Source organism: Thalassophryne amazonica, chromosome 15 (genome assembly GCF_902500255.1).
Source record: "Thalassophryne amazonica chromosome 15, fThaAma1.1, whole genome shotgun sequence".
In the NCBI taxonomy this organism is placed as follows: Eukaryota; Metazoa; Chordata; class Actinopteri; order Batrachoidiformes; family Batrachoididae; genus Thalassophryne; species Thalassophryne amazonica.
In genome coordinates, this window is record NC_047117.1 from 64,234,897 (window position 1) to 64,256,926 (window position 22,030).

At 40.3% G+C, this 22,030-nt stretch overlaps 1 protein-coding gene across 2 annotated transcripts in view; it reads right to left on the reverse strand.

Moving 5' to 3' along the window:
* rhbdl3 (rhomboid, veinlet-like 3 (Drosophila)) overlaps nt 1-22,030 on the reverse strand; it is a 103,139-nt gene that overhangs the window by 64,024 nt on the left and 17,085 nt on the right. For both annotated transcript variants that reach the window (XR_004565193.1, XM_034188004.1), the window contains exon 3: nt 2,156-2,314. Coding sequence is in view for 1 of the 2 variants with exons in the window: in XM_034188004.1 (XP_034043895.1) it covers nt 2,156-2,314 (159 nt within the window). In the remaining variant the exon portion in view is untranslated. The remainder of the gene's footprint in view (nt 1-2,155; nt 2,315-22,030) is intronic.

Below are 22,030 nucleotides of genomic sequence, written 5' to 3' on the forward strand. Positions count from 1 at the left end.
ATTGTATCACCATCCAATTACTTATAGACCTGACTGTATCTAAAACTATCAAGTTAAACCATAGGTGTGTCATTCAGTAAAAGGACATGAAAACACACACACATCATTCCTTTCCATCCCACTTTGAGTGGCACACAACGACCCGCTGCCTGTTACATATCATAGCAGAACCAAGAGAAAAATCAACAGTCAAAGCCCTTTGACAATTTTCTTAGCTTCCTACAGGCCCATTCCTCTCCCACTCTAACAGCTCTGAAGAACAATGTAGAAATGGAAAAACAGACAGTGACATTCACACGCAACAAAGAATTATCCCCAGAGAGCAAAGACCACCCTGACCCCAAACCACCCAGTAGTTATTGTTAACTCAGCAACTACTCCCACTCCAACAAGACTCCACACTGTTCCAGACAACAGCTTCAGACTCCCACAAGGAGCAGTGAGATGGTGAGAAACTGAAAAGTTGCAGTCATGAAGGAGTTAGCACAAGTAGAGATGCTTGATTATGACCACGGATGTGAAGCTGAAGCTCAAAGTGTGGCAAGTTTGAACATTTGGAGTCTAATTTATCACCAGACTGAGTTGTTTCTTCTTAGTAATATTCTCCTCCCATGCAGTTCGAATCATCTTGGAATGTGTGATTTTGTTCATTTTTAATGACAGAACAGTTTTGCTAAAGATGCAGTTTACAATATGCACAATAATCAGCATATCTAAACATATCATTATATCTTTGTCGAAATATTATACAGCTGCAACATGAAGTCCATTATCATTTGTAGAGTCATGGCTGTTGTAATGCTTTCTGCAAGTGTCGAGCACAAAAATATCCCAAAGTGAAGGCTGCGGCCCATCAAGGAGGTACTGCTGTTGTGTTCAAAATATAGTGCATCCAAAAAGTATTCAAAGTGCTTCAGTCTTTCCACATTTTATGTTACAGCTCTTTCCACATTTTGTTATGTTATAGCCTTATTCAGGGAAGGGTATCTATAAGCTTTGCTTCTGCCTTCACCCTTTCAGCCACACGGGTGCATTGTACAACCCCAGTTCCAATGAAGTTGGGATGTTGTGTAAAATGTAAATAAAAACAGAATACAATGATTTTCAAATCATCTTCAACCTATATTGACCGAACAGTCCGCCCTGCTTCCACTGAGCATGAAATGATAAGTTCTGTGCTTCTGTAGGTGGAAATGCACTGTTGAATGAGAGTCAGTTGGTGGAAATGTTTTAATAATTCAGATTACATGTAGGCACATGTAATACTTTTTAAAAATATATATTTTATAATTTTTTCCCCTCCACATCTGGGAGGGCGACGCCCCAGCGCTGCCTATGGGCCAGCCACCACTATATATTTTTCAAAGTAGACTAATCTGGTTAATATTATTTTATGTGCAAAAACATGTTGACAAAGTGACTTTTATTCACACTAATCAGTTCCATGAGTCCGCATATTGTATGAAAAACAGAAAAAAGGGGAAATTTCACACTTTTATAGTTATCTTTACAATGAAAGTGTGTTAAGAAATTTGTTCTAGTAGTCTATGATGACTTTTTCACCCTTTTTCAGCATCATTATATGCAAATATTGCCGTTTGTGCTTGTCCCACACCCAGACTTTTGATCTTCAATTATAAAAATGAATGGTAAAGAAACGTTTTTTCTAATGTTTTAAAATATCAGTAAAATAATCAAAACATAATTGGGGTATTCAATGTCATACAACTGTTGTGATTTTTTTTTTTAAACAAAATGTAGTTGTCCTACACTATTGCCGTAATTTCCACCACAACACTGTAATGTCCCTTTAAACAGTTTGTATGAAAGATTGTTTGGGTAGTTTCTATGGAGATAAACAGTGACATCAGAGCACATGGATATAGCGCCAAATCACAACAAACAGTTGCCCCAAGGCGCTTTATATTGTAAGGCAATGGTGTGGTGGAAATTACATTTACAAGGCCAATAGTGCCCGTAGTTAAAGAATCACCCTTTTGTGCATTTATTTGCATTTTACACACACGCATGCCAGCACCCCCCCCCCCCCCCCCCCCCCCACACACACACACACACAAAACCTTCAAAAACCTCAGTTTCGATCTACTGTTCCCACTGATATCAGTTTCCTCTATAAAAAGTAAAAACATCTCACCAAGTTGACAAAGTCCTGGTAGCAAATCTTGCCATTAGTGTTGCCTTCCGTGAGGGCCAGAAGGACCTCCAGTTTGTGGGGATCGAGCTCTGACCCATGGTCTGCCAGTAGGTCCCTGAACCGCTCAGTACTGATGAAACCCGAGTTCTCTGGATCATACTGCAGTTGAAATGACACACAGACAGTGGAAAATGAGCACATGATCGAAGCTACAGATGGAAGGGCCTCATCACACTAGAGCATGAATGCCATATAATCACACAAATTGGAAAAACAAACATGAGCTGCATCGTACAGGACAGACATTCATACAGCCGTGTACGAATAAAAAGCCGGCTCGAATGTTTTGCCAAATTTGGAGTCCACCAGCACCCGAATCCAGGTCCAATCCAGTTCAAATACAGGACGACAGTAGTGTGCATGTTCTCTACATTCATGCTGGTCATGCCAGTTTGGCATATTTCCATGTGCCACATGAACGCTGTCCATGGAATTCAAATGCAGTTCGACTGCAGCTCAAATTGCCTGATTGACATTTGAATGTCCATTCCTACGGCAGTAAGAATGCGGTATGACTACAACTTCTCTACCATTCGGATGTTTTCCAGCACGAGCGAGACATGAATATGCTGACTGCTGTAGGAATGCTGTACGAGGTGTTCGAGTGCAGTTTGAATGCAGCAGAATGTCGTTTGTATGTCAATTCGTACAGCATTTGTTCAATTTGTGCTCTAGTGCGACAGGGATAGAATATGAAACTGTAAATTTAAATTTGAACAAAATACAGGAATATATCTCTGCATGCACAAATCAAAACATGGGAGAAATATTTTATAGGTAAAAACATATGCAGATATAAACATGTTAGAAATTCTCCAGTCTCTTCCACTGCAAAATTTTGTGAAAGTAAACTAACTGCTTTAAAGATTCCAAGCTGTAATCACAATCAGAGTAATCAAAAACTCTTGGCAGCATGGACACAGAAAGAAAACCACTAGAGATATTCTGACAGATCCAGAAGAGCTTGAAATTAAGAGGTCTTCAGGGGCCACAATTATGTAACATTTAAATGTGCAAAGGAACAGCTTTCCCCTTTCCCTCTGATTTCTGGATATCACAATTCAAGCTTAGTTTAAGTGGCAAAGTGTAAATGGCATTTTGAAATGAAAATGAGGAGCAGTCCAGCACAAAAGATTTAAATGGCCAATACCACACAGTTAAAAATAAGTCTTTGTCAGAGCGGGCAGCAAGGAACTGGCACACAGCAAGACTTATCAGGACAGAGAACAAGAAGGCTAGAGAGTGTGCTGGAAGCGACAACAATCTGGCGAGGGGCTGTGAGGGTTTATATGCATGTGGACTAATTAGGAACAGGCGCTGTTAACAAGGTGCACATAACAAGAAGGATCCAGAAAGGGGGCATGGCTAAAGAACAAAGAACCAAGACTGTGCAAGATGGTGAGGAAGGGAGTGCACAAAACGGAGTGATGTAATAGACAAAGATATGTGAACCGATGTCAAGAGTGGGAGTAAATGAAAACACAAAGTGGACTGGGAGAAAGTGTGAGAGGAGGGCACAGAGCTAGTGGAGTGACATGATAACACAGACGGACATGCAAGGGGTATGAAAACACAGAACAGGTGCAGGGCACGGAGTGAAACTCAGAGGGCCATGAGGAAAACCAGGGAACTATGAAAAGAACATACTATGGCTGGAAGCAGGCAAGAACATGAGAACTGATCGGAAACAAATACAAGTGCAGAACTAGGCTAGGAAAACAAGGTGATGAATGAACTATAAGAAAAAAAAAAAAAAAACTACATGAAAACAGAAAGCAAAACCCCGGTATAAAGCATAATAGATAACACAAATGATAAACTAATGATCAATAATGCAAACATAATCTGACAGAACAAAACTAGAACAGAACTGGGAATAACCATATGATGAAAACAAAATAACTAGTGAATCATAACAAGAACAAAGTGACAAGAAAAACATGACAGAATAAATCCTGATGAAAATAAATATTAATAAATCAAAGCTGAAAAGAACAGAAAGTGGGGGAAAAACCAGAATAAACCCCCAGATCTGGCCAAAACCGTGACAGTCTTCACTCCATCTTCAGGCTGTCTAAATGATTTTTTTTTTCTCTTCTTTTAATACTATTAATGCTTTGATACCGGTAAAAGCCAGTGTATCAATGTGAAGGGTCACAGGCATGAAATGTGACAGTTACTGTTTTATTAGTAACATTATTCAAACTAATACTGTTATTTCAAGATATTAGTATTTGATGAATTATTGAAGAAAGAATGAACCCAAATGTGACCAAAATTGAGAGAAACTTTACAAAAATATTCAGTTGACACAGTTACACATAATACTATTGCGCACAAATACACACTGCTGAGCAAAACAAAGTTCTTAATTAATCCGAATTATGGCAAATTTTTTCACTTACAGAACCCCGCCCCCAAAGCTGAAGAAACAGAAAACAGGAAATCAAAACATCTGCTACATCAGCTTCAGGCCTGGCATCTCATGGTCAGTCCAGCATCCCATGAAATGCCTTCCACACCTCAAACAGAAGGAAGCAGCCACAAAAAGCCAGGCAGACAATGAAAGCTCTCTCCATTCCATCAATTCATCATTGCTCTTATGCACCTTCTCTTTCTCTTGTCATGGCTGACCTTTTCTTCATTTGAACTACTACTGTAACTCTAATCAGCAGTGTACCTTCTTCAGACCCACTTTTGCTTTGGACAAAAAAAAAAAAAAAAAAAAAATCATTTTAAATGTCAGCATGCTAAATATCCATCCCACAGGCTAACTAATGCTATACTTCAAATATTTGGGTTTCACTTTAGTAAAAATCTCCAATATTAGCTTTCAAGATAATTCCATTTAAATTATAAGCCCCCAAAGTTGGGGGTGAAAAAAATGATGTTTGTAACATGGCTTTTTTTTTTTTCTTTTTTTTTTTGGTGCAGAATTTTAAGCATCTCTGCCAGATTTATTAAGATCCCAGATAACGAATGCGAAATTGTGTCTGACTTTTGGGCGTTGAGGTGGAAAAGTGTTGCATCTGACTGATGACGACAAATTGCAAAATGGATAGAGGGTGATAACGTTGACTGCAGTAAATACAATGAGAACTGAGAAATGAAATTAGGATTTTGCATGGTGGCCACAAGCAGAACCAGTTTGCTTGAATACAGACTTGAAAATGGGAGTTGCTGCTTTTTTTTTTTTTTTTTTTTTTTTTTTTTTTTTTTTCAGGGCATGAATGTCTCACACATGTCGTGATGTCCCACACATATTGTAATACATAAATGGACTGCATTTATATAGCGCTTTTCCATCTGTATCAGACGCTCAAAGCGCTTTACAGTTATGCCTCACTTTCACCCCGATGTCAGGGTGCTGCCATACAAGGCGTTCACTACACACCGGGAGCAATAGGGGATTAAAGGCCTTGCCCAAGGGCCCTTAGTGATTTTCCAGTCAGATGGGGATTTGAACCCATGATCTTCTGAACTCAAGCCCAACACCTTAACCACTAGGAACTAGACCATCACCTCCCCTAATACATCCTTCATTTACTTGATGGATTGTATGTCACGTCTTTGTGACATATAATTTGTCCCATGATTGGATGAGCGATATCATGTATTTTGGTTGTGCTGTGTTTACCAATGTCCCATCTTTCAGCTCATGAAAATATCAGCAGCCATTAAATATTGGACCTTGATAAATCGGGCTGCATGTACAAATCTCACCAAGCTGCATGTTGTCTCCCACAATTTTTGCCCACTCACACAGTCCTTTAAAAATCATGACCTCTATTTCCTAAACTATGAGGAATTTAAATTTACCCAGGTTAAAGTCACATTTGTCAAAAAAAAATGTATTATGAAGAAGAAAAAGACGTATGGTCAGACTGGAGCGTATGTCACACCTTTCTACTGTATGTGGAACTCACTTATTAACAGTGTTTCCCTGCAGCTAAGAAGCCTGTGCTGGTAAATCAAATCAATTTTATTTATATAGCACCAAATCACAACAAACAGTTGCCCCAAGGCGCTTTATATTGTAAGGCAAAGCCATACAATAATTACGTAAAAACCCCAACGGTCAAAACGACCCCCTGTGAGCAAGCACTTGGCTACAGTGGGAAGGAAAAACTCCCTTTTAACAGGAAGAAACCTCCAGCAGAACCTGGCTCAGGGAGGGGCAGTCTTCTGCTGGGACTGGTTGGGGCTGAGGGAGAGAACCAGGAAAAAGACATGCTGTGGAAGAAAGCAGAGATCAATCACTAATGATTAAATGCAGAGTGGTGCATACAGAGCAAAAAGAGAAAGAAACACTCAGTGCATCATGGGAACCCCCCAGCAGTCTAAGTCTATAGCAGCATAACTAAGGGATGGTTCAGGGTCACCTGATCCAGCCCTAACTATAAGCTTTAGCAAAAAGGAAAGTTTTAAGCCTAATCTTAAAAGTAGAGAGGGTGTCTGTCTCCCTGATCCGAATTGGGAGCTGGTTCCAGAGGAGAGGAGCCTGAAAGCTGAAGGCTATGCCTCCCATTCTACTCTTAAAAACCCTAGGAACTACAAGTAAGCCTGCAGTCTGAGAGCGAAGCGCTCTATTGGGGTGATATGGTACTATGAGGTCCCTAAGATAAGATGGGACCTGATTATTCAAAACCTTATAAGTAAGAAGAAGAATTTTAAATTCTATTCTAGAATTAACAGGAAGCCAATGAAGAGAGGCCAATATGCCAGCACTCTAGCTGCAGCATTTTGAATTAACTGAAGGCTTTTCAGGGAACTTTTAGGACAACCTGATAATAATGAATTACAATAGTCCAGCCTAGAGGAAATAAATGCATGAATTAGTTTTTCAGCATCACTCTGAGACAAGACCTTTCTAATTTTAGAGATATTGCGCAAATGCAAAAAAGCAGTTCTACATATTTGTTTAATATGCGCATTGAATGACATATCCTGATCAAAAATGACTCCAAGATTTCTCACAGTATTACTAGAGGTCAGGGTAATGCCATCCAGAGTAAGGATCTGGTTAGACACCATGTTTCTAAGATTTGTGGGGCCAAGTACAATAACTTCAGTTTTATGAGTTTAAAAGCAGGAAATTAGAGGTCATCCATGTCTTTATGTCTGTAAGACAATCCTGCAGTTTAGCTAATTGGTGTGTGTCCTCTGGCTTCATGGATAGATAAAGCTGGGTATCATCTGCATAACAATGAAAATTTAAGTAATACTGCCTAAGGGAAGCATGTATAAAGTGAATAAAATTGGTCCTAGCACAGAACCTTGTGGAACTCCATAATTAACCTTAGTCTGTGAAGAAGATTCCCCATTTACATAAACAAATTGTAATCTATTAGATAAATATGATTCAAACCAGCGCAGTGCCTTTAATACCTATGTCATGCTCTAATCTCTGTAATAAAATGGTACTTAACATAAAGAGTTTTAAGATACAAAAATAAGCAAGATGGACAAGTAAATGTGTGTTGGACGTGTTATTTGGCACAGATTGGACAAAGGAAATCTTCGGACGTCAACAGCCATTTAGCTTGTCTTCTGTGGTGACAAGCTGCAGCGAGAGTGCACGCACATGGAGCGGACACTGACAGCCTGCCAAGTTGAAACAGACTGTCAGATCAGAACACGCAGCGGGCAATCTGACCATCACGTCACCCACGTGAACTCTGTTCCACATGACGTGGTGTCTGTGCTCCAGTGACTGGACGCACCGGACCAGTAGATGTGGACATGATCAGAGCACACTGCTTCTCATTCGTGTCATTTCATGGCTGTATGTCAATGACCATGGGTCATCTACAGAGGAACAGATGGATCATATTTGTATTGCTCGCTTGATAAATGCGGTGTTTTTATATGGTGTGTGATTTAAAGTGTTTTTTTTTTGTTGTTGTTGTTGTTTGTTTTTTGTAATACTTCCATGTCCTTTCTGATATGAGGCAGATTCCGGCAGCTTTCAAAGGACAGCTCCGTAGCACAGTGGTAAAGTTTCTGACAGGCAATCAGAGCTTTTGGAGGGCACGGGTTCACGTCCAGTGGGTGGTATGTTTTTTCCTTTTTTTTTATATATTCCACATAAGCGGCATGATGTGGTCCCACAGGTACCGGCTGGTTTTTATTTTTCATTTATTCCACATAAGTGGCGCAATGTGGTGCACCACACACTGTGTTCTTGCTCGAAAGACACCGTCACGTGCACAAACTCTCACACTGGGATCGTGCATGCCTGCCCTTTGGTGCAATGTTTTGTGGTGCACAAATTCGAACTGTTTTGGACTGTTGCGCCATTTTTCAACCAAACGTTGCACTATGTGCGAAGGGGCCTTTACTGGCCCACAGCATTGGAAATACCCAAACAAAAACGTGAATGTACATTTGAATTTTTTTTTTTCTTTTTTTTTTTTAATGAGCTCTTTAGTTTGGAATTTTTGTGCATTGTGTACTTTTATTTCTGACATTTACTGTTTTTGTCACATTAGTTTATTTTATTTAGTGGTTGGATTCCTGGAAAAGGCCTATAGAAATTGTTTTAAAAATAATAACCACATTTTTTCTGTATATGTTGTATATGCTGGGCGAAGAAGACAAGGAGAATGTGTCCACAGAAAGCAGGAGAAGAGGAAAACTACAAGGGTGACAGTATGACCGGTAAAGGTAGAGAGCTTGCTGATATGATGGAGAGGAGAAAGATAGACATATTGTGTGTGTGCAAGAGACCAAGTGGAAGGGAAGTAAGAGCTGAAGTATAGGAGGTTCAAGTTGTTGTATTATGGTGAGGAGGATGGGAAGAGAAATTATGTTGGGGTCATTTTATAAAGGAAGAGAATGTTAAGTGTGTGTTGGAGGTTAATGAGTGATGAGGATGAAGATGGAAATTTGAAGGGGTGATGATGAATATCATCAGTGCATATGCCGCACCGGTAGGTTGTGAGATGAAGGAGAAAGAAGATTTCTGAAGTGTGTCAGATGAGGTGGTGGAGAGTGTGCCCAAGATTGAAAGAGTGGTGATACGACTTCAAAGGGCTTGTTGACGACAGGAACAGAGGTGTTGAGGAAGTTATGGGTAGATATTGTAATGATACGTGGTCTCGTGGCACAGAAGGTGGGTGGACACATATGTAAACTCTCAGACAAAGCGTAGGGTGTAAAAATAGGCTTTATCTCAAAACACAGTCCAGGATCCATTACACAAAAAGGTAGGCAGCGTGGCAAAGGTACAGATATGGGCAAGGCAAAAATATGTGGTCAGAAACAGGCTGGAGTCAAAAGGCACGGGGAGACACTGAAAGTGACACTGAGTGACAGATGTTTCTATTGTGTGTTTTTGTGAGCAGTAACATAGATATACATTTATTGAACACAAAATAAATTTTGTTTGCTTAGAGCGGCACGATGGCTTAGTGGTTAGCACTGCTGCCTCACAGCAAGAAGGTTGTGGGATCATTTCCCACCCTTTCTGTGTGGAGTTTGCATGTTCTCCCCGTGTCTGTGGGGGTTTCCTCCCACAATCAAAAGTTCCTTTCTCTGCCCCTGACCAAGGCAGAGTCTTGACATCTGGGGTTGGTTCCTGGGTGTTGGACTCTGGCTGCCCACTGCTCCTAGTGGTTGGATTGTGATGGGTTAAATGCAGAGGACAAATTTTATGGTATGTATATACAATGACAAATAAAGGAAATTATTAGATACATATATGCATGTGTAGGAATGATTTTCCTGCTTATATCCAGTGCTAAAATTGGTTAATTATTCATCTCATGCAAACAAACTAATCAAACTGTGGGAAAGAATTATGTCATGTGCACACAACAGCATTTCAAGTGCTTTAAAAAAAAATTCTACTTTTTCATGGCCACTCGGGCTCGGTGGGTGTAGACCCCTTCATCTGTGGACCTTAGGAAGCAGGTCTTTTAAAGCCACTACACCCCTCTTCAGCTGCTCTTCTTTGGGGTTTCAGCAACAGAAACATTTTCAAAAAGCTCCTTTTAAGAGCTGATGTAAATTGATGTGCATTTGAGAACAACGGCCCAAACACAGAAAATGATCAGTATGGGTTTTGAAATGGTGTGACAGAAGGCAAGATAAAGCCAGACAGGCTGCTTGATTGTTTGAATGCCGGGAGATCAGGGAGCGCTGTACTGCCCCGAGGGTGTCTCCACAATCTGAGGGAATTGCTGCAGATGGCTGAATGTTCCTCAGCGGGCTCTCCAGCATGTGTTCAAATAAACACTTTACCCCCTGCCACCACTGGTGGAAACATCTACAATGGATGGAAGCATGTAGGAAGACTAAAAAAAAACACCAACAAACAATAGCACGATCCAAGATGCGCGCACACACACACACGTCTGAATTTATGCAGCAACAACCCGATATTTGTCTAACGCACATACTGGTGTCAAACGTCTCAACCATACACAAAGAAGTGATGGAGTGTCTGTGTCACTCAGGCAAAGGGCACGGAGAGGTCAGTAGACGGACAAAGGGATATTTTTCCCCATTTACACTGAGATGGGAAGCCCTCATCAGCGTCACAACAAACGTTCTATTAAACGTCGCTTCATTGCTACATATTCAGAACATCTTCAAGGATAAAAGAGCAAAGAGAAACGTCTGTATAACGAGCCGTCCCGGTGCAGCCCGTCTCTCCAGCCCCTTCTTCTGCTCCAGGCCTGCCCGGAGGTCAACCCCTTCACTCCATCCCCATACTGTGCACACTGGAGGCAGTGGATCCATTCAGCACTGAGATTTATGATCTCTAATAGCTGTCAAGTAGATCTGAGGCTGTGACTATCACTTATTTTCTTCAACTCTCAAGACGAAAAGGGGGAAAAAGGTGTAGTTTAAGTCAGATGGAGGTCAGAGTAGGGATGTTAGTTAAAGTTCCCTCCTGCTGCACCTCATAAATGACGGTTTTTACAGCTCATGGATGAAAACTGGTGTAACCAACATGGAGCCAAATACACTTCAGTTTAAAGCAAATGTATCGCTTATGGCTTGTTTGGTAAAAACAACACCCTTGTTAAGAAAATAAAAAAACATCTCAATTGATTCGGTATTTCCATTTAATATAATTCCCATTTCGTCAATTGGTATTTCAGCAACAGTTATTTTGAATAGTATAAGGCCATTTCTTCTGCTGTAGGGTCTGTGGGAGATAGTGCAAGCATGTTAGATACAGGCCTTCTGAGCTCTTATCCCGCAGCATCACAGACAGCATACACCAGCCACTTTATTAAGTACACCTGTTCAATTAGTTGTTAACACAAATAGTTAATTAACCAATCAATGGCAGTAACACAATGCATTTAGGCATCTAGCCATGATGAAGACGACTTACTGAAGCATAAGAATGGGGAAGAGAGGAGATTTAAGTGACTTTGAACATGGTATGGTTGTTGGTGCCAGGCGGGGTGGTCTGAGTTTTTCGGAAACTGTTGATCGACTGGGATTTTCACACACAACCACCGGTTTACAGAGTTGTTGTTGTCATCCATTCAGTAGCTCTGATTTTGTTTTTGTTCAGGGTCACCACAGTGAATACAGCCAGATCTGCATTGGTATTTGGCACAAGTTTTACACCGGATGCCCTTAAGGTTTTGTATGCTTCTGAGGAGATTTGTGTAGCAGCCACAAATCTCCTCAAATCTCAAGTGTCCGGTGCCTCTAAATAACTGGAACCCGTAGCTAAGGGAAGGAAAACCATGATGCAGGTGTGGCGAGCTGTGTCAGTATTCAGCTACCCGAAACAAGATCATGTCAATATGGACCAACATCTCTGAGGAATGTTTCTAACACCTTGCTAAATCTATACCATGAAGAATTAAGGCAGTTCTGAAGGCAAAAGGGGGTGCAACCCGGTACTAGCAAGGTGTACCTAATAAAGTGGTTGGTAAGTGTACATCCCAAACCTCTGTCATTATCAAAGAAACAAGCAGTGGAGGCTGGTGCTAAAAATTTTTAAAGGGAGTGTGGCACACCTTTGGAGGAAACAAAAATTTAAAAAGCACTTCATACAGGAACAACAAAAGAATTTGCTTGTTTCAAACAAGCGAAAACTCACAGCCACATTTACTCATACGAGATTCCATCCAAGCTGCTGGACATATTTTTGTTTCAGGTGAAATGGAAGTCCGACTTACTGCCAAGCACCCGAACACAGTTCTCACTTTGTGAGTACAGAGATTGGATGGCCCTGAGAAGGGACCCCATCACTCCATACTCCCGCTGCACCTCCCACAGTATCTCTCCGGGGTCCCCAAGCACACGCCTTCTCCAAGTCCACAAAACGCATGTAGATTGGATGGGCATACTCCCATCCCATAAGTCAAACTTGTTTCTGGTGGGGGGTGGCCTCTGCCAGTGTTGCACCTTATCACCAATCCTGTTTGTGATATTCATGGACAGGATATTGAGGCGTAGTCGGGGGAGGAGGGTTTCCAATTTGGTGGGCCCAGGGTCTCATCACTGCTTTTTGCAGATGTGGTCCTGTTGGCTTCATCGGCCGGTAGGGATGGGTAGTGGTATTGATATCAATATTTTATCTATCAATGCCATTATCGATCTGATTCCTTATCGATTCCCTTATCAATACCTCTTGTGACTTTTCTAGCCTGTAAAACGAGAACCAATTTCATATTCATTTACTTTAAGACTTAATAAAATACATAGAAAATCTGTAAAGCCTAAAGTAGGCTTTACAGATTTTCTATGTATTTTATTGAGTCTTAAAGTAAAAAAATATGAAATTGGTTACTGTATCCTTGATCTCTGGACATAAATAAAAATAAACAAAATCTGTAGTTTTGTCAAAAGTATTTCCTTTCAGACATTTTGGCATGAATGTCTCTCCATACCTCTGAGCTCATCCGGCTGCTGCACGTCAGCACAGGACGTCTCATTTTGGGAGGAAAAAAAAAATGTTTTGATCGATTGCAGTTTATTTGCATTACAACATTTGGAAAGAGGTGTCATTTGATTTAAATGGTGTTTCGCTTTGAAGTTATTAATTCCGACTGGATTCTATCATTCTAACTTGACTTGTCAGAGAGCCGTGCAGCGTTTGGAGCTGTGTGAACAGAACAGAGGACGATTCTCGTTTCTTTCTCACAACAAGACAAGAGTCCCAGTTAGTGACTTTAAGCCGCACAAAAGTGACTCACAAATCGATTGACATATTCAGGGATGAAAGTGGTGAAAAACCAAAAAAAGCTGAAACCCACAATTACCCCCCAACACCACCCGCATGAAAATGGTTGAATTCTGGGACTATTCCAGACAATAAACTGGAGTGAGTGCTTAATCTATTTTGGTAAGAAAAACCCAACTTTCCTTATTCAAATTCACTCCAGTAGTATTCTGCTCTTACTAGGATGCAGCAGTTTTCTAGTTTGGTAGATATTTCTGGAGGAAATCACTGAAGAAATGAACAAATTGAAAATATGGTTTGACCGAAACAAATTGTCATTCAACTTAAATAAGACAGGGATGAAATGGAGGTGTGAGAGTCACTAGGTGTTCACAGGAAACACTTATTTATTTCTGTATGTATGTTCATTGTTAGTTGGTTGTATATTTTCTGTTGTGCTTTTAATCAGGTTCTTTTTCTCTTTCTCTTAAATTGTATTGTAGCATTATTAGTTATTATTGTTATTGTTGCTATTATTATTAATATATAAACAAACAAATTTCAAAAAATATTACAATTTGTAATACATTTGACTCTTTTACGACAGCAAACACTGAGCCATTAATTATTATACAGAAAACAAATGCACACAAACGTGCTGACAGCTGCAACAGCTTCATGCTAACTTTAATATTGAAAATGCCATAGACATGCTAACGTGTTAGTGGTCCTGCTTTTAAGTTATACAATACATCTATCAACTGTTTCAGAAGACCATAACAGGTCGGTTTAACATAAAAAAGGTAAATATTACTCACAGACATATGCTCTTTAGAGTTTTAGTTTTGGAAAATTAAGATAAAACAATGAATCATTGAAGCAGTAGATCGAAGCATTACTTCACATTGCTTGAACCAATCGAAGCATTACTTCGATTGGTTCAAGGTTCAAAGCAAAGCCACGCTGCAGAGAAGTCTCTACTTTGTCTCTACATTGATTACAGACCCTGCAGCGGGTCTGCAGGGTCAGGAAATGATCATTTTCCTAACAAACACCCCCAAAAACAATGGCCACTCTGAAGGACCGATAAGGGAATCGTTAAGCAAAAAGGTTATCGATGTCGGTGGATCGAATAATTTCTTAACGATACCCGAAAGGAACCGGTTCTCGTTACCCATCCCTATCGGCCGGTGACCTCCAACACTCACTGGATCAGTTCGCAGCTGAGTGTGAAGTGGCTGAGATGAGGATCAGCACCTCTAAATAGAGGCCATGGTTCTCAGCAGGAAACTGATTGACTGCCTACTCCGGGAAGGGAATATGGTCTTGCCCCAAGTGAAGGAGTTCAAGAACCTCGGGGTCTTGTTCACGAGTGAGGCGACGATGGAGCATGAGATTGGCCAGAGAATCGGCGCAGCAGGGGCAGTGTTGCATTCGCTCTACCATACTGTTGTGATGAGAAGGGAGCTGACCCAAAAGGCGAAGCTGTTGATCTGCTAGTCAATCTTCATTCCTACTCTCACCTATGGCCATGAGGGTTGGGCCATGACCGAAATAACTAGATTGCGGGTGAAATGGGCTTCCTTAGGAGGGTGGCTGGTGTCTCCCTTAGAGATGGGGTGAGAAGCTCGGTCATCCGTGGGGAGCTTGGAGTAGAGCTGCTGCTCCTTTGTGTTGAAAGGAGCCAGCTAAAGTGGTTCGGGCATCTGGTAAGGATGCCCCTGGGTGCCTCCCTATATGGAAGTTTTCCAGACACGTTTATCTGGGAGGAGACCCCAGGGAAGACCCAGGAGTAGGTGGAGAGATTATATCTCCACACTGGCCTGGGAACGCCTCGGGATCCCCCAGTCAGAGGTGGTTAATGTGGAGAGGAGAGGGAAGTTTGGGGTCCTCTGCTAGAGCTGTTGCCCCTGTGACCTGATCCTGGATAGACGGTTGAAAATGAGTGAGTGAGTGAAATTGGAGTAGATCAGCGAGGTAGAAACCAAATCAGCTCAACACAAACAAATTCAGAAAATACAAATAATTCAATAACAGACAAAAAACTTTTTGTAAATTGAGCAAAAGCTTACAAAGACAGAACACAAACATAACAATTTAACATGTCTGCTGCAAATTCACACAATGCAATGAAAAACCTCACAAGCTTCATGCAGCTACAACCAACAAGAAAGAGAGGATTCTGTCTTTTCTGAAAAGACGTCCATCACCACTGGTGCTGCTTTCAGCTCTTCTTACTACTTTTATAAATACTGCCATAAGACGGTCAGCTAGTCAGCTGCTTCTTGACCATGTGGTGGTGGTGATGACTCCCACCAAAGAGGTCAGTGAGTAAGGAACACACCCTGCTTTACCACCAACTCCTGCTTCTCTGAAGGTTCCAGAAGAAAGATTTATTCCAAGCCACATTTACGGAGATAGAAAAAATGTCCAGGAAGTTCAGCTCTGAGCGCTACAGTAATCATTCACATTTACTGTTGTCACTTAAATAATCATGAAATTGCAAAGACTGATTTCACTTTTTGAACAGTGAATGATTTCTTTAAAGCTACAGTGTGCAGGATTTAGTGTCATCTAGTGGGGAGGATGCAGACTGCATAATACTGTGGCTGGTCATGATTATGTTTCCTTTCACATCTTTGCTTTTTTGGTGACAGTTTCATGTTCCTTTGCTTTCTCTTGTAGCCGATATGTATGATCCTGCATTTCACAAAAATGAGAGATTTTAAAATCAGGTCATTCGTTTCCTCAGAAGTGACAACATCAAAAAAAACTATCACGAGGTTTGAATTTCTTCCTCCTAAAAATATGATTAAGCTTGGTCCCATTAGAAGACAAAACAGCCAGAAAAGTGCTGAAGAAAGAACTGAAATAAAGTCAAGATAAAGTTTATCAACTCATTTGCTCCTTTATTTAAAAAGAAATTACTGTTACACTTGGTGCCATCTTGTCAGGGTCGGCTCTGGAAGCACGTTTGTGTTGTGTGTTGCCACATTCATCCCAAAACAGAGCCACCCTGGATCCTGAATGGCAGCAACCCAAAGTTGAACACCAGTGCCACACGCCACATCCAGGAAGCAACCATTTATCTGCCACAGCGGGCATCCCCACTGCCCTTCCAGTTACTCTGTCACACTCCACACAGTGTGCACCAATCATATGTGCTAGAAGCTCTAACTAAATACAGATGTGATTACACATCCCAGTTGCGCTGACGAAACAGTAGAAAAATCATGGATTATGCATATCTGACAATTCATTAAAACATGTTCTCCTGGCGTTTTTTATAACATCTGATGGATGCAATGAAAATTAGCCAACCTTAAATAAATGAATAAATAAATAAATAATCCTTCATATTTCGATGCATTCTGCACATCTTCACAGGTTGGACATTTACAGCAACAAGGAAGGTTTCTCCACAAGATTCCAGAATAGCAAGAAAAATAAAGTTTACTGCCTCTGAACACACAGCAGTGATAACTGAGCTCCAGAGAGGTCAGTGTGACAGTCAAATCCATAATTATTTGGACCCTGACAAAGCACCTATTATTTTAGCCTGTCCACCGCAGCTAATAAAATGAATGAAATAAAAAAACTGCAACAGGTTCAAACTTACCAGTCACTGCATGGAACAGATATTTCAGCTCTTAGAAAAACAGTATTTCTGGAGAAGTATGTAATGGCCTTTAAGCCATTTCAGCACTTTGGCCCTGTTGGCAGACTCTGTCTGTGACATCCTATAAGACGACACGGAGGACACAGGAGAGGAATAGATGTGGATGAAAGCAAAACACTGTCCTTCACCTTGGACATCTTGCTGAGCCTCTGCCGTGCTGCTCCCAGACTAATCCACAACATCACAATACTTTTATTTACATTCCTTTTCCCCCCCTGCTGGCTTATTAAAAAAGCAACAGTGTGAAATCAAATGAAGATGAAACCATGTATGTTTATGTAACCTCCACCAATCTGATAAGACTTTCATTTATTCTACAACCCCTGGCAAAAATTATGGAATCACCGGCCTCGGAGGATGTTCATTCAGTTGTTTAATTTTGTAGAAAAAAAGCAGATCACAGACATGACACAAAACTAAAGTCATTTCAAATGACAACTTTCTGGCTTTAAGAAACACTAAGAAATCAAGAAAAAAAGATTGTGGCAGTCAGTAACAGTTACTTTTTTAGACCAAGCAGAGGAAAAAAATATGGAATCACTCAATTCTGAGGAAAAAATTATGGAATCACCCTGTAAATTTTCATCCCCAAAACTAACACCTGCATCATATCAGATCTGCTCGTTAGTCTGCATCTAAAAAGGAGTGAACACACCTTGGAGAGCTGTTGCACCAAGTGGACTGACATGAATCATGGCTCCAACACGAGAGATGTCAATTGAAACAAAGGAGAGGATTATCAAACTCTTAAAAGAGAGTAAATCATCATGCAATGTTGCAAAAGATGTTGGTTGTTCACAGTCAGCTGTGTCTAAACTCTGGACCAAATACAAACAACATGGGAAGGTTGTTAAAGGCAAACATACTGGTAGACCAAGGAAGACATCAAAGCGTCAAGACAGAAAACTTAAAGCAATATGTCTCAAAAATTGAAAAATGTACAACAAAACAAATGAGGAACGAATGGGAGGAAACTGGAGTCAACGTCTGTGACCGAACTGTAAGAAACCGCCTAAAGGAAATGGGATTTACATACAGAAAAGATAAACGAAAGGCATCATTAACACCTAAACAGAAAAAAACAAGGTTACAATGGGCTAAGGAAAAGCAATTGTGGACTGTGGATGACTGGATGAAAGTCATATTCAGTGATGAATCTCGAATCTGCATTGGGCAATGAGATTTATAAAGATGACTGCCTGAAGAGAACATGTAAATTTCCACAGTCATTGATGATATGGGGCTGCATGTCAGGTAAAGGCACTGGGGAGATGGCTGTTATTACATCATCAATAAATGCACAAGTTTATGTTGATATTTTGGACAATTGAAAGGATGTTTGGGGATGATGAAATCATTTTTCAAGATGATAATGCATCTTGCCATAGAGCAAAAACTGCGAAAACATTCCTTGCAAAAAGACACATAGGGTCAATGTCATGGCATAGGGTCAATGTCAATGAGCAGATCTGATTTGATGCAGGTGTTAATTTGGGGGATGAAAATTTACAGGGTGATTCCATAATTTTTTCCTCAGAATTGAGTGATTCCATATTTTTTTTTCTTCTGCTTGGTCTAAAAAAGTAACCGTTACTGACTGCCACAATCTTTTTTTCTTGATTTCTTATAGTGTTTCTTAAAGCCAAAAAGTTGCCATTTGAAATGACTTTAGTTTTGTGTCATGTCTGTGATCTGCTTTTTTTTCTACAAAATTAAACAACTGAATGAACATCCTCTGAGGCCGGTGATTCCATAATTTTTGCCAGGGGTTGTACAAGAAAAGCACATCTTTATAATCATACCATAAATAACTCACCAGACTGTTGAATCTACCTTTTTAAAATTCATGTTTTCTTTTTGTTTTGTTTTTTTACAGGATGTGCGACCACATTCTCTGTTTTCAAATGTGTGAGAGAACAACTGCTACCAGACCAACAGACAGCAGCACTCCAACAAGGAACGCGCCTCCTGGCAGCACAAGCAACAGCCAAGCGCCAACTTCTGATGTTGAAAAATGAAGCTTAGGTGGAAGTGCCACAATGTACAGTTCCTGGAATGGCCATTTGAGGCTGGCTCCAAAAGTGTCTCAATTCCCACAGACTCTGATGTTAAAATGTCCAATTTTACAGCAGAAATAAACATGTTTACAGCATGGTACCAAATAAAGAAAAAAGGTTCTGGTCTTGATAGCAAGTTCTCCCCATTCATGACAACTACAACCAGGGTGATTTTTTATATATATATATATATATATATATATATATATATATATATATATATATATATATATATATATATATATATATATATATATATATATATATATATATATATATATATATATATATATATATATATATATATATATAATTCATCAGTTTCTAAAGGTTATTAAAGTGACAGCTAGTGACAACGGGGTTCAAGTGGCCAGTGTTAGTGACTGCCTCTGCTAATGGGTTCATTGCTATGGACTCAACTGTGTTGGTTATGTGCACAATGTGGCAGAAAAAAATTGGAGCTGTGAATCTTCATTAGGCTCTCTTTTGGAACAGCTTCAGCACCAGTGATGCTGGTAATGCATTACTTAATAATGCATTACTCTAATCTGACCTTTTTTCAGTAATGAGTAATCTAAAGCATTAATCTTTCCAACTCAGTAATCAGATTAAAATTAAAATCGATTGCAGCATTAAAACTGGCCCATGGCCAGGGGGAGGTTGGGGTTAGACTTGAACGGCCCACTTCAACCATTTTCAGCAAGTTGCGTGCTTTTTATCTGCTGTTTTGTGCAGTAGCTCCAAGTTGAAGAAACAGTTGACGTCTCTCAAAGCACAGTCACGGTAGAACATCTGCACTGACCTTTACAAAGATGTTTTTATGCTTTTTCTTTTCTTTAACACTCTGTGTCGGTCTGTGTGTCCTTGCTAAAAACAGCTGACCCGCAATGTGTTAAGAAATACTAACGCTTTTTTCCCCCACCAAAATGCACCTAAAGGCCCTGTCACACCTTGACAATTTAGGCAGCATATGCCAATTGTATTAAAAAATGCTGGCATAAGTCTAATAAGTTAAGGGTAAAATTTTATGAATTGAGAGCACGTTGGAACATGCTGAAGCTCACTGATATACGTCCTTATAAGCTGAGTTCCTCAAAAAATTTTGGGCATGCTGAAAATTTTCAATGCATGCCAGGGCGTGACTCATACGTCCCGCACATGCAGGACATAAGTTGTAGGTAGTCATGTGATTGCTGGCACAAGTTTCTTGTAATTTACTCATAAGTCTAATTACGTCCATTAATGCTGGCTACTGATTGGCTGAAACCTGCGGTCCTCATGCGGACAGACTGTTTCATTCATACACTGAGTAAATCTGACCTGTTCATTTCAGTCCAATTCACCATCACAGATGCACATGAATCTACATAAAGCTCCTGATTTTTTAAAATGACCCCTGAAAATACTTTAATTTGTGGCTGCAAACGTAGCCTTTTAAAGCAAGTCCCTAGGTGGTTTTTCTGTTCCAGGTGCGTTTCTAAGCCTGTGTCACATGCTCTGATCACACAGAAGCACTGTGATGACTTAAACTCTTAAAGCACCGTCGCTGTGGTGTGATCATCAGACAATCTGATCGATGGATCAGGGTTGCTGATCGATCAGGTGTGGTCACACCTGATTAATACGCTGTTACTCTTTAAAGCACCGTCGCTCTGGTGTGATCATCAGACAATCTGATCGATTGATCAGGGTGGCTGATCGATCAGGTGTGGTCACACCTGATTAATACGCTGTAACTCTTTAAAGCACCGTCGCTCTGGTGTGATCATCAGACAATCTGATCAATTGATCAGGGTGGCTGATCGATCAGGTGTGGTCACACCTGATTAATACGCTGTTTAAACATTTAAAGCACCATCGCTGTTGGTGATTACCACACCGACAGATCACACAGCACTTCATTTAGCTCACACCTGATCGCGGTCAACTGGCGCTTTAAAAAATTTAAATCATCAGTGTTTCATTATTCAGGTCTGTGATGACCTGATCAGGTCTGATCAGCGGACCTGATCAATCAACAGCACTTTAAACATTTAATGAGACAGCACTTCATTCATTCATGGCAGTGTTTACCACAGCCAGTCAACTTATCAGGATTCTGTACACAATGAAAGTGGTCCACCAAGATTAAAAAAAAGAAAAAAAAAAAAAATCTAAAATGACTGTTTCTGACCCGCACCACACCGTGCAATACCGACCCGAACCACTGGGTGGAAATGGGGCTGTCGTCATACGCTGGTTAATCAAGTTGTGACAGCTGCATTAATTTATTAGACAGTGTGTGCCAGCATTTTTAATAGGCTCAGCGTACACGGCCCCCCTCAGCATCCCTAGATAAAAGGTTCACTTTTTTTACTTTGTCATTTCAAAGACAGTAACATTAACATTGTCCTGAGACTGGGCATCACACAAAAATGACATACAATTTAAAAAAAAAAAAAAAAAAAAAAAAAAAAAAAAATCAAGGTGTAGGCTTATGCTCTAATTTAAGAAAGTCAACTGGCCCCCATCTTCTATCGAAGACCAGAGCCTTTAAGTGAAGTTGAGCTGTCAGCCGTTCCATCATATAAATGTTTGATTTTTTTTTTGTGTGTGTCCATTGTTCAACTGTGGGAAATTTCGGTTTCAACCAATAAATTGTGATCATTTTTCTTGCGGTCATCAAAAGAAGGTGAAGCAGAAAGTTTTGATCCTGTGAAAAGTTGCCTGGAAAAAAAACATCCAATAAGAAAGTGAGAGGGTCCAGAGAGATGTTCACTTTCATTAGATTCTCCACATTGTTTTTGATATCCTTCCAGTAGTTCTGTATGTTGGGGCAAACTGGCTTTATCGCGAGGAACCTCGGACATGATCTTCACAGTCTGACAACTACAGGAAAAGTGCCGCAAACAACACCTCCCACTGTACCTGGCGTTTATCGACCTCACGAAAGCCTTCGACAG